General features: G+C 43.7%; 1 protein-coding gene across 3 annotated transcripts in view; it reads right to left on the reverse strand.

Moving 5' to 3' along the window:
- The window catches only part of LOC102446585 (monocarboxylate transporter 2-like), a 95380-nt gene that overhangs the window by 18298 nt on the left and 63024 nt on the right, over window positions 1-14058 (reverse strand). For all 3 annotated transcript variants that reach the window (XM_089781260.1, XM_075938554.2, XM_075938555.2), the window contains exon 3: window positions 5889-6032. In XM_089781260.1, coding sequence (XP_089637386.1) covers window positions 5889-6032 — 144 coding nt within the window. The remainder of the gene's footprint in view (window positions 1-5888; window positions 6033-14058) is intronic.

Below are 14058 nucleotides of genomic sequence, written 5' to 3' on the forward strand. Positions count from 1 at the left end.
AAAACAAGCCAGTCAGGCACACGAAGTGCCATTTCACAACCAGAGTTAATGAGGCAGTCTGGGTGTAGGGAAGCACGGTGACAAGTTTTCTGTCCCAATTAATATTTCTCCTCTTACCAGTAAACTGAGTTATTAATCTTACAAGTTTAGCCCCTGGAGTTCATTATTGGAAGTCAGAGGTAGCTAGTGTAGCCACAGCGAGACAGGATATATTAATTCCCCATCTCGTGCAGGCTGTAAAGTCAGTATTTTAGCTTAACATGTCGCACTTTCTCACAGATGTACTCGATGCACTGGAGGCAACAATATAGACCTCTCTTCTAAAATGATCAAACAGATGCTGAAAATTAAGCACCTCGATTAGTAGCCTGATTTACAGAGCCCTCCCCCCCCACCCCAATCATCGGTGCCTAATCATGAATTTCAGAGTCTAATTTTAGCCATTCAAGCTAGGCAGTGTTGTTGGCTGTAGTGCAAAGCCAGCCTTATCCTAGCTGGAAAAGGCCGGGTTTGACTCAGTCTGAGGGCTTCACAAAAACAAGACGTATAAACTGGAGAGCAGGGCTACTAAACATGCGGCCTGTGGGTGGGAGCCAAAACCAAAAAGTAGTCAATATAATGGTCTTTTGTTGCTATGCATTTTAGTAGTTAAATTCCTGGACTGTTATTGCTCATTAAAAGTGCTGTCATCTGGGTGGAAATTGAGTAAATATTGCATTTTATTAATATCAGCAGAACTGACTTAAATGGGGGCCTATGTGTTCTGTAGTCTTGCCTTAATCTTTGTGTTCATGCCCATCAGCGTGAAAGAAGCTATTTGCATCTATTTGCATATATATGTGCTTGTATATGCAACCACACTTCAGTTGCGGCCCGCAGCATGTGCTGTGAGTATCATTGTGGCCCCTGGGCTTCCAAAGTGAAGTAGCCCAGATGGAGAGGGAACAGATTTCATCAGTAATCGGTGGATCTTTTTGGCTTCATGGAGAGGGGTAGAGTCATAAGGGGAGCAGGGTTCAGTAAAAGAGGCTGCCTCTAGCCGAACCTGCTCACTTCCTCCCTGCCCAGAGGCAGCTGGAGAACACAGCCAAGGCTACTGCTCTGCAGCTGAAGTGGAACTGAGGTTGAAGAGGATTATTAAGGGAGCAGGAAGGAATCCATTGATCATCCTTCATGTAGGAACAAATGATACGGCTAGATTCTCGCTGGAACGAATTAAGGGAGACTATGCTAGGCTGGGGAGGATGCTCAAGGAAATTGAGGCTCAGGTGATTTTTAGTGGGATTCTGCCTGTTCCTAGAGAAGGGCAACTAAGATGTGACAGGATTATGATGATCAATAGATGGCTTAGGCAGTGGTGCTATAAGGAGGGCTTTGGGATGTATGGTCACTGGGAGGCATTTATGGACAGAGGACTGTTCTCTCGGGATGGACTTCACCTAAGTAGGGAGGGAAATAGACTTCTAGGCTGGAGGCTGGCTCAATTGATTAAGAGAGCTTTAAACTAGGAATTTGGGGGAGACGGTTGGGAGATGCCCAGGTAATCTCTACGCCAGATTTTAATACTGAGAGGGAGGAAAACGAAGTAAGAAAGGATATAGCTGGGGGTAGGAGAATGAACATGAGGAAGGGTGGGGTGGATACTAGTCTAATAGGTCATATTGGAGGTATAACGTCCGTGTCAAATTGGGTAAAGAATGTGAATGAGGCCAAACAGCAAAAATTAAGATGTTTGTACACCAATGCGAGGAGCCTAGGTAACAAAAAGGAGGAACTAGAGCTATTGGTCCAGGAAGTGAAACCAGATATTATAGGAATAACAGAAACATGGTGGAATACTAGGCATGACTGGAGTACAGGTATTGAAGGGTATGTGCTGTTTAGGAAAGACAGAAATAAGGGTAAAGGTGGTGGAGTCGCATTGTATATCAAAGAAGAGGTAGATTGTAAAGAAATAAAAAGTGATAGAATGGAGAAGACAGAGTCTGTTTGGGCAAAAATCACATTGGGAAAGAAAACTATCAGATCCTCCCCTGGGATAGTGCTTGGGGTGTGTTATAGACCACCAGGATCCAATTTGGATATGGATAGAGACCTCTTTAATGTTTTTAATTAAGTAAATACTCATGGAAACTGCGTAATCATGGGAGATTTCAACTTTCCAGATATAGACTGGAGAACAAGTGCTAGTAATAATAATAGGGCTCAGATTTTCCTAGATGTGATAGCTGATGAATTCCTTCATCAAGTAGTTGCTAAACCAACAAGGGGGGGATGCTATTTTAGATTTGGTTTTGGTGAGTAGCGAGGACCTCATAGATGAAATGGTTGTAGGAGACAACCTTGGCTCGAGTGATCATGAGCTAATTCAGTTCAAATTAAATGGAAGGATAAACAAAAATAAATCTGAAACTAGGGTTTTTGATTTCAGAAGGGCTAACTTTAATAAATTAAAGAAATTAGTTAGGGAAGTTGATTGGACTAAAGAAATTATGGACCTTATAGTGGAGGAGGCCTGGAATTATTTTAAGTTAAAGTTGCAGAAGCTGTCAGAAGCCTGTATCCCTAGAAAAGGGAAAAATTTATAGGCAGGTGTGTTAGACCAAGCTGGATGAGCAAGCATCTCAGAGAGGTGATTAAGAAAAAGCAGAAAGCATATAAGGAGTAGAAAATGGGAGGAATCAGTAAAGAAAGCTACCTTATTGAGGTTAGAGCATGTAGGGACAAAGTGAGAAAGGCTAAAAGTCAGGTAGAGTTGGACCTTGCAAAGGGAATTAAAACCAATAGTAAAAGGTATTATAGCCATATAAATAGGAAAAAAACAAAAAAAGAAGTAGGACCGCTAATTACTAAGGATGGAGTGGAGGTTAAGGATAATCTAGGAATGGCCCAATATTTGAACAAATACTTTGCTTCAGTCTTTAATGAGGCTAATGAAAAGCTTAGGGATAATGGTAACTTAACAAATGGGACTAAAGATATGGAGGTAGATATTACCATATCCGAGGTAAAAGCCAAACTTGAACAGCTTAATGGGAGTAAATCGGGGGCCCCAGATAATCTCCATCCAAGAATATTAAAGGTACTGGCACATGAACTTGCAAGTCCATTAGCAAAATTTTTTAATAAATCTCTAAAGTCAGGGGTTGTACCATTTGACTGGAGAATTGCTAATATAGTTCCGATTTTTAAGAAAGGGAAAAAAAGCGACCTGGGTAACTATAGGCCTGTTAGTTTGACATCTGTAGTATGTAAGATCCTGGAAAAAATTTTGAAGGAGAAAGTAGTTAGAGACATTGAGGCTAATGGCAATTGGGACAAATTACAACATGGTTTTACAAAAGGTAGATCGTGCCAAACCAACCTGATCTCCTTTTTTGAGAAAGTAACAGATTTTTAGATAAAGGAAATGCAGTGGATCTAATCTACCTCGACTTTAGTAAGGCATTTGATACAGTACCACATGGGGAATTATTGGTTAAATTGGAAATGATAGGGATTAATCTGAAAGTTGAGAGGTGGATAAGCAACTGGTTAAAGGGGAGACTACAACGGGTCATATTGAAAGGTAAACTGTCAGGTTGGAGGAAGGTTAATAGCGGAGTTCCTCAGGGATTAGTTTTGGGGCCAATTTTATTTAATCTTTTTGTTGCTGATTTTAGCACCAAAAGTGGAAGTGTCCTAATAAAATTTGCGGATGACAAAAAGTTGGGAGCTATTGCCAATTCAGAAAAGGATCGGGATATCATACAGGAAGATCTGGATGATCTTGTAAATTGGAGTGATAGCAATAGGATGAAATTTAATAGTGAGAAGTGTAAGGTTATGCATTTAGGGATTAATAACAAGAATTTTAGTTATAAGCTGGGGACACATCAGTTGGAAGTAACGGAGGAGGAGAAGGACCACGGAGTCCTGGTTGATTATAGAATGACTATGAGCCACCATTGTGACATGGCCGTGAAAAAGGCCAATACGGTCTTGGGATGTATTAGGCGAGGTATTTCCAGTAGAGATAAGGAGGTGTTAGTGCCATTATACAAGGCATTGGTGAGACCCCATTTGGAATACTGTGTGCAGTTCTGGTCTCCCATGTTTAAGAAGGATGAATTCAAACTGGAACAGGTACAAAGAAGGGCCACTAGGATGATCCGAGGAATGGAAAACTTGTCTTATGAAAGGAGACTCAAGGAGCCTGGCTTGTTTACTTTAACCAAAAGAAGGCTGAGGGGGGACATGATTGCACTTTTTAAATATATTAGAGGGATAAATACCAGGGAGGGAGAGGAATTATTTAAGCTTAATACCAGTGTGGACACAAGAACAAATGGATATAAGCTGGCTAGTAGGAAGTTTAGACTTGAGATTAGACGAAGGTTTCTAACCATTAGAGGAGTGAGGTTCTGGAACGGCCTTCCAAGGGAAGTAGTGGGGGCAAAAGATCTATCTGGCTTCAAGATTAAACTAGATGGGTTTATGAAGGGGATGGTTTGATAAGATAACATGATCTTGGTAACTAATTGACCATTCATTATCAGTGGGAAATAGGTCAATGGAGGGATGATAGGAATTTCTAGAGAACTTTCTGGGTGTCTGGCTGATGAGTCTTGCCCACATGCTCAGGGTTTAGCTGATCACCATATTTGGGGTCGGGAAGGAATTTTCCTCCAGGGTAGATTGGCAGAGGCCCTGGAGGTTTTTCGCCTTCCTCTGTAGCATGGGGTACAGATCACAGCTGGAGGATTCTCTGCATCTTGGGGCCTTCAAAGTATTTGAAGGCTTCAATATCTGAGATATAGGTGAGAGGATTATTTTGGGAGGGGTGGGTGAGATTCTGTGGCCTGCACTGTGCAGGGGGTCAGACTAGATGATCATAATGGTCCCTTCTGACCTTAAAGTCTATGAGTCTATGAAATGGAACAGAAACCCAAAGGAAGGGCTCACAGAACCAACCATGGAGAAGGGTGGTCAATCCTTCCTATCATCCTGGACTCTTTCTGCCTTCCACACAGCCTGACAACTTCCTCCTGCTGCACTTGGCTCGGTGGTGCTTTGAACTGCGATGGAACAGCCCAACCACAGGTGGATACAGCTGTCTCCACACACGCAGATGGGCAGACGGAGGGCTCTATCCACCTCCCACTGAAGTCAACAGCAAAATCCCTGCTGACGCTAGCCGTAAGGATTCCAGAAATGTGGATTATTTAGAATTCTGTCTTTTCAATGGAAATAAAAGGGACTAGATTTTAGGAAAATATTCAAAGGAACAACTTCCTTTTCTCTAATGTGTATGGTTTTTATGTAAAGAGCCCCTCTTCCCTCCTCCTACCAAAACAAGTATCAACAAAACCTGAACTCTCATAGCTCCATTATTTTTGTATTAATGGCCACCTTCCGAGAGAGAATACTATTAGCAGGTAGGGCTATTAGATCATGCAAGGTGCAGTGTGAGCCACTGACTTCAGCAGGAGTTGAGGGCATGAATAACCAGGGCTCGACACATAATGTAATCTACTCACCCGTGGCAAGTAGGTTACACCCCGGAAGAGCCGGCACTGCGCATGCGCAGAACGATCTGTGCACGCGCAGAGCACAGAACCGCGCAGCTGGTGAGCAGGGCTCGCTGCCGCATGGCAAGCCCTGTGAATAACCCTCTCCACTATTGTCCTAGGAGAGCATGCTGCATGTTAGACAGTGTTATTAAGAAGCAAAGGCCCCACTCCTGTAAACACTTGTGCACATGGAACTTTACTTGGGTGAGTAGCCCCGGCGGGAGACTACTCCAGTGTGTAGACTGTGCACATGCTTGAGTATTTGCAGGACGACGGGGGCTTGTCTTAGAAAAGACATCTCAAGCGCAAGTGAAAAAGGAAAAGCTTGTTTGTTACCTGAAATGACGCCAATGCAGATGTAGAGCTGTAGAATGCTCGTGCAGAATGCCGCTGAAATCATCCCGACTCCACACAGCAGGCCTCCAAATATCACCACGGGTCGGCTGCCAAAACGATTCACTAAAATACTGCTAATAGGTCCTGAACAACACAGGCAGAAGAAGAATCCCAGGGTTAAATAGCTTCCAAACACGCTGCCTTTTTCAAAATAAAGTGCTTAAAGCTCATGGTAGTTTCATTAATACTTAAGTAGTTGGTAGCTGCTGCTTGAATTTCCTCACCCTAAGAAGGACGATTTGTATTGTGGTGGTGTAGAGAGGCCCAACTGAGACAGTGCATGGCATGCTAGTTACACATCAAATGAAATGAACAGAGAGGATATTGATCTATTGTTCTCCAGAGCCCACTGAAAGTAGGCCAAGATGTAATGGGCTTAGTTTGCACCACGGTAGAGTTAGGTTAGATATTGGGGGAAACTTTCTCACTGTACTGGCAGAGGAACGCTGGAACAGGCTTCCAACGGGAGTGTGGAATCTCGGTCACTGTCCAACACGTTCTTAAAAACTTCCAGACACCTGCCAAGGATGGTCCAGGTTTGCTCGGTCCTGCACCAGCACAGGGGGCTGCATTTGATCACCTCTTGAGGTCCCTTCCAATCCCATCTTTCTATGAGTCTATAATAACGGACAGTTCCTGCACCAAGGAACTTACACTATAAACAGCCAAAGGGCAGGACGGGAAATGCAGCCACAGACAGGTTGGGGGCAAAACTGGGAGTAGAATCCAGGTTTCCTGGGTGCCAGATCCATGCTCTAAGCCAGGGGTGGGAAATAAAATGAGGGTAGTTCGCCAGGGTTAGCCCCTGGCAGGTCACCACCACTATATTCACCTATCCTCCTCAGGTACAGGCGATTGCAGCTCCCATTGGCCACAGATCACCGTTCCCAGCCAATGGGACCTGCAGGAAGCGCTACGGACTGGGACACCACTTCCCGCAGCATCCATTGGCTTGGAATGGTGATCTGCAGCCAACAGTTCCAGTACCTGTGGCCGGGGAGGTAAACATAATGGCAGAGGCCCATCAGGGGCTCACCCTGGTGAACCGGGTCTGGCCTATGGGCAGATATTGAACTATACTGCTTATCCAGCATTTAGAGTCCAGTGATCCCAACTGCCAGTGTCAACGGGATGAGGAAATAAAGGACTATCAAGAACATTGGTCCATTTGGGCAAAGCAAGCTCTCCTCCCCTGCACCCGCTCCAAATCTTCATGTGTCTTTACTTAGCGAAAAGTGGCACGGTGTTGGTTATACCAGGATAGTTAAAGCAGTACAGTGGCTGCAGTTATACTGGTATAAGTTGCATAGGGTGGCTCAGCTATTACCACACAGGCAGGGGAATAAAGCTATAGCGATATGCCAGTATATTTACTCTAGTATAACTGCATCCACACTGGGCCTCAGGCCAGGGCTTAGTTTGAAGAGGAGGGGAGCCACCCAGCTAGAAGATGGGCAACTAAGCAGAGCAGGCTGCTGGGTCACTCTGCTTCCTGCAACTCCCATCACCATGGTGAGTGCAAGGCCAGACCAACCCCCGCTGTCACCCCATGACAGGCCCCCTAAGTAGTACCCCAGGCTGCCCTGGGCCCCACAGCTAACCTCTGTATGGAGAATTATCCCATCCGTGAGATGGTTAAGGCAGCCCCCAGGAAGCTCCCCAAAGTGTGAGGCTGAGGGTGGCCACCCCGAACCATCCTATGGACGCCACGGCTTTGCTAATGAGAGTTGTTAAGGCAGCAAAGAGCTAGATGAAAGGTCTGTGTTTCTAAGAAGGGGGCAACACAATAGATCATGTCTTGGTTTTATAGCTCCCTCCGTGCACCTAGTCGTGTGAGGAAGCCGGCAGCCTCAGTGACCCTGCACACTCGGATCCATGTATGACCGGGCTGAGGGGATGGTGTCAGGTCTTACCCCGGACCTCCAGAGTGGTAGGGGAAACAGGCAGAGAAAAGCTATCCAAAGTCTCACACAGCTGTTTTCTCTGCCTGCCCAGCATAGGAATCCCCACATGACTTGTCACGGCCCATCTCTTGTTGGACTGTAAAGTAGCTATGACAACTTCAGGAAGATTATTTTGTTATTTCTCCTACATGTTCTGCTTTTGTAGGGATAACATATTAATGTATTGAAAATGATTCCCCCAAATGGAAGTGACTCCCCATAATTTGTTCCCCACAACTTAAAGTGTTTAGATTTATTATTAATTCTTCTTATTATTATTATTTGTTAAGATTGTTAAATGTTTAGATTTATTATTATTATTGCCCCTTTAGAATATAATGTATTAGGTCATGTAACTTAGAACTGTTAAGAATATAATCCTATGTAGCCAGAAACAGCCCCCCCTCTGTGCCCCAGGGCATGCTCAAGCTTGTGCAAGGGGCTGCTTGAAATTGACATTGCAGAGATACATTGTAACAATGCATTGTCAAGCCACTAACTCTGCTATGGGAGCCAAGCCCTGTAATTGACTAAGGGCATTGTTACATAATTGACGCCTGTTCTCTTTAAAACATTGTAACTTTACTCAGCACTCAGAGAATGTTTTAAGCAATACCACCTAGAAACTTTTTGTAACTACAACTCTGATATATGTAAAGTTATTATTATACAAAAATATTGTATGGGAAACATTAATTAAGGAATGTATGTAAGAGAGAGAGTGCTTGGATGATGAGAGAATGGTTCTGAGAGGTGCCAGCCTGAGAATACAGCAACAAAGGGCTGAAGAAGGCGTCAGGTGCCAGTGCAACCAAAAGATGTCAAGTGGAGAAAACCAAGTACTGGAGGTCCACCCGATGAGATCACTGATGAAGCACCATGATGCAGCAATTTCCATAGACTGGCATAGGAAGAAATTCCTATAAGAACTGGACTAAAAAAACTATGGAATCAGAGTCCAAGGTTCTGCTGCCAGCCTACCAGGAGCTTCAGATGCGCATCTGATCAGGACTTCGCTCCCCACTACCATCACTTGTGTACAGAGTACCTGGCCAGTATTCTGTCACAAGCAACTTCCAGGCTGGTAACTATAACAAATACACAGAACCTGAATGAATGGATGAATGCATGTTTATATGTATATGGGTTAAGTAGTTAAACAACGTTGTTTGCTTCTATCTTTTCTTTATTTTTTATTATCTTTACAATAAATGTGGCTTTTTGCCTTATCCCCCTCATAAGATCCTGCTTGCTTTTATTTGGTACAACACTTTATGCAACACCATTTGCCCATCAAATTTCCCCCCCCCCCCTCCAGCCCCCGGTATTTTGTATTTAGAGGCTCCTCATAATCTGAGATCTTCACTGTAGCTTATTTAGCTTGTGCCTAAACCCAGCACTGATTAAGGACATTGATCCAATGCTCGCTGGAGTCATCGGAAAGGCAGTCATCAACAAGCAGGTTTTGGATCAAGCCCTATGTGCACAGCTGGGACGGTGGAGATCAGAGCTGAAGGTAGGGCTACACTTACTCCTAACACAGAGGTTCACCCGAACCCATCCAGCCAGATCACGTGCATCAGAAAGAAAGGAGAGATTCATTTTCCCCTCATAATGGACCCACATCTGTACTGAGTTACATTCCCTTCTCCACCCACACCCTATTTGCTTTCATACTTTGTAGGGTCTTCATAGAATCTACTTTTTTTAAGTGACTTCAGAGGGGTGAGAACTGCAAATCATAATATAAACCATCTCCATAGAAGGTCACATTAAGAGTCCCAGAAAAACACAATGACTCATGTTTCTGTTGTGTAAGCACCCCTTTACAATCTGAATGGAGATAAGATTAACATCTTTATAGCATAATGTGCTATGTGAGATTAGTAGGTACATGTGGCAAAATATGTATTACAGCCTTTAGAACAAAATATGTAATGTTAAGCATTTCACTGTTAAGAGCTGCAAAGATATGACACACACTGCTAGCTGTTGCTTCAAAATCCCAATGAAATCCCAACTCTAACACAATTAACCACGTCTGGTTATAAAATGCAAACAGTGAAGGAACCTACGGAATTCCTTTATACAGCCTTTGATAAGTTCCTAAATATTCCTACATTAGTTCATGCCAAAGCAGTTCTCATCCTAGTGGGTAAAAGGGAAAAATAACCTAAAGTATGATAGGGATGTTAAATTGAGGATAATCAGCTAATCAAGTAGTCGATGGAATTTCCATCAACTACTCGATTAGTCGATGTGTGGGGGGAGGTTCTCACTGCCCCTGTTGCTCACTGCTACCTGGCTCCACTATATTTAAACTGCAGAGCAGAAGCAGGGTTAGCTCTCAGGGGCGGTGTGAGCTGGGTTTAAGTAGTCCCGGCTCGCACTGCCACCAGAAGCTAACCCTGCTGCGGCTCTGCCTTTTACATGTAGGAAGAGCTGCCTGGCTCTTGCTATATTTAAAAGGCAGAAGCACAGCGCAGGATCTGGGGTGAGCCAGGACTGCTTCCATCCCAGCTTGCTCCAGGTCCAGATCACTGAGGCTCTGCCTTTTAAATGTAATAAGAGCCACCTGGCTCTAAGAGCCACTACATTTAAAAGGCAGAGCCGCAATGCTGCTGTGCCTCTGCTTCCCCTACCCTGCCCCTACCGCAGAGATGGTGCTGCGGGCATCTGGCTTTTAAGCCTGCTCCCCGCCAGCTCCAGCTTCTCCTCCCCACCCCACCTTGCTGCCCCTGATATAGGGGGACATTGTGAGTAGGCGACTTGACTACCTGATAACCCTAGGCTTATCAGTAGTCGACTATTCTTTTACATCCCTAATACATAACTGACTTCCAGCCCAAACAACTCACAGCCCCTTTGTTAAATTCACACCTTAAAAAGTCCCTATCCTTCTTCTTTTTAGCTAGATGCATATATCTAAAATTCCCAAAGGGAGCTACACCTCTATTTGAAAAAAATTAGAGGGTCTGCAAACTTAAAAAGGTTGAAACAATGGATACAAGTAACCCTTTCCAATGTTTTTCTGGTGTTTAGTGGGTAAACATGAATTTCATTTTTTGCAATGAGAGTCTGTCGTGTTTATTGACTAAAATCTAAAATCAGTACCCCCCCATATAATGCATACATATTTCTTCTTTAAATGTGGGTCACAGCAGCAGTATGGAGATTACGAGGACCAAACCTCCTTTTCCTCAGATTGCCCAGCATTTCCAAACCAGCTGGAAGATATAAATCCTGTATTATCATTCATTAGGGGTTTGGAATGGGTCTCATATGAAGAGAGGTTAAAACGACTGGGACTTTTCAGTTTAGAAAAAGAGGAGACTGAGGGGGGATATGATAAAGGTATATACAATCATGAGTGGTGTGGAGAGGGCGAATAAAGAAAAGTTATTTATTAGTTCCCATAATAGAAAAACTAGAGGACACCAAATGAAGTTAATGGGTAGCAGGTTTAGAAGTAATAAAAGAAAGTTCTCCTTCACACAGCGTGTAGTCAACCTGTGGAACTCCTTGCCAGAGGAGGCTGTGAAGGTTAGTACTATAACAGAGTTTAAAGAGAAGCTAGATAATTTCATGGAGGTTAGGTCCATAAAAGGCTATTAGCCAGGGGATAGAAATGATGTCCCTGGCCTCTGTTTGTCAGAGGCTGGAGAAGGATGGCAGGAGACAAATCGCTTGATCATTGTCTTTGGTCCACCCTCTCTGTAGCACCTGGTGCTGGCCACTGTCAGCAGACAGGCTACTGGGCTAGATGGACCTTTCATCTGACCCAGTACAGCCGTTCTTACGTTTTTATCTTCTTATCTGGAGCATCATTAACTAGGGACTGTTTAGCTTACGTCAATGTTGAATTTGTCCCTAAGTGTCCTGCAACTCAGTAGAGAGAGGGAGCCACAGTCAAAGATCCTGATAAAGACACTTCCTCTTTGAAGCTGGTTTGCAGCCAGAGAGGACACAAGCCTTAGATTTTTCAATTTTACTCACTGTCCATGTCTCATCATGTGAACCTAATTATGCAATTGGGAAAACGTGGCTCAAATTACATTCTCCTGCAAGCGTACCTTAGGGCTTTGTAGAACAGTGGAACATTCTAAAGAGTGCGGAGACACACACAGGCCATTATGGCTTCTCTTTTGCCCTATGTCAATCTGTTAACTCCGTCTTAACTGAAGAATAACTCAAGTCATGGGAAGACATTACTAGGTCACATGTAAGAATACCCTCCCATATTTTCATGAATAATGTAGCTGAAGTCAGCATACTTAGATCTACCCACTGCAGTAAGTCGAAAGTTGATGCCCTCCCGTCAACTCCTTACACTTCTTGTTCTGGTGAAGTACCAGAGTCAACAGGAGAGCACTTAGATGTCAATTCATCCTATCGATTGCTGGCCATTGATCCAGGGGCAGTGAAGACATGCTCTGACATGATTAGCATCTTTAATTGTGGTCTTTCCTTTGTTTCTCTTTACTGTGAGGTATTTTTAGTGAAGGCAGGTCAAAGTGTAGCTTCCACTGGAATGGAAGGAGAGGGGTTGTGTGGTGGCTCCTTTGGGAGCCTTTGGGAGTTTGTTCCAACCCCCAAGAATAGAGTTTCCTGTCCAAGGAAAATAAGAGCTTTGTTCTTAATCTTATTTCCATCTATTGATGCATGCCCCAATTCAGTCTTCAGTGAATTGCTTTATAGCAAGCCCATGTGACCGTCAACGACTTGGCTTCATCTTTATGACTAGCGTTATCAGTTACACCTGGTGATAGCCAATTTAATTTGTGGATTTGTACTGATACACAAGCCATAGTCTCAGTGGTGTCATCTGGGTGGGTTGCAGGGTATTAAGTATCAGAGGGGTAGCCGTGTTAGTCTGAATCTGCAAAAGCGACAAGGAGTCCTGTGGCACCTTATAGACTAACTGAAGTGTAGGAGCATAAGCATCTGACGAAGTGGGTCTTTGCCCATGAAAGCTTATGCTCCTACACTTCAGTTAGTCTATAAGGTGCCACAGGACTCCTTGTCGCTTTTGCAGGGTATTGATAATCTTAGGGAAGAGGCAACATAAATGTTTCTCCTTGAGATTCTGGCACTTTAACATGAATTACCATTTCTTTTTATGGTGGGATTTCTAAAAGGAAGCTAAGCGACAGCCTCCAGCTAAAACCTCTTCAATACATCATCCTAAACGATGATCCCTTGCTCTCACAGACCCTGGGATTCAGGCCACTCCTTCCTTACAGACAGTCCCCCAACCTGAGACAAATACTCACCACCAACTACACACCACACAAGGCAAACACTAACCCAAGAACCAATCCCTGTAACAAACCCTGTTGTCAACTCTGCCCTAACCACATCAGCCACACCATCAAGGGTTCATTCACCTGTTCTTGTACTAGTGTGATATACCATCATGTGCTAGCAATGCCCCTCTGCCATGCACACTGGATAAACCAGACTGTCTCTAGGCAAAAGAATAGATGGACACAAATCAGACATCAAGAAGAGTAGCATACAAAAATCAGTTGGAGAGCACTTCAACCTCCCTGAACACGGTAACAGACTTGAAAGTTTAAAAGTCTCAGGAGGGGGTAGCTGTGTTAGTCTGTAATTAAAAATTTTGTAAAAACAAGTGGTCCCGTGGCACCTTAGCGCATGTCCATGCTAGGAAATTATTTCAAAATAACTAAATTTGAAATAATAACTCCTGAAATAACAAAATTGAAATAGTGTGTCTCCACTATGGGGGAGCCTTAAAATTAGTGCGAGACAGGCTCCATTATTGTGATCTCACTACCTTGACTTAGAGGTCCCAGGAAGCACTGAGCAGTAATTACTTCAAATTACTCTGGAATGTAGTTATTTCAAAATGCAACAGATGAGCATCCACACTACCGTTATTATTTCAAAATAAGCGTTAATCCCCAAGGAAACACTGTTATTTTGAAATAGTGAGCTTGGTACTGTGGACAGTCACTTATTATTTCAAAATAAGGGGCGCTATTTCAAAATAACTCCCAAGTGTAGACCAGGGCTTAGAGACTAACCAAACAATATCGAGATAGGATCATGCACTTTTGTGGGCACAACCCACTTCTTCTTTAAGGCTTGAAAGTTGCCATCCTTGAGCAAAAGGACTTCAAAACCAGACTGCAGCATGAAAC

This window comes from Pelodiscus sinensis, chromosome 11 (assembly GCF_052426305.1).
Source record: "Pelodiscus sinensis isolate ZL-2025 chromosome 11, ASM5242630v1, whole genome shotgun sequence".
Lineage (NCBI taxonomy): Eukaryota > Metazoa > Chordata > Testudines > Trionychidae > Pelodiscus > Pelodiscus sinensis.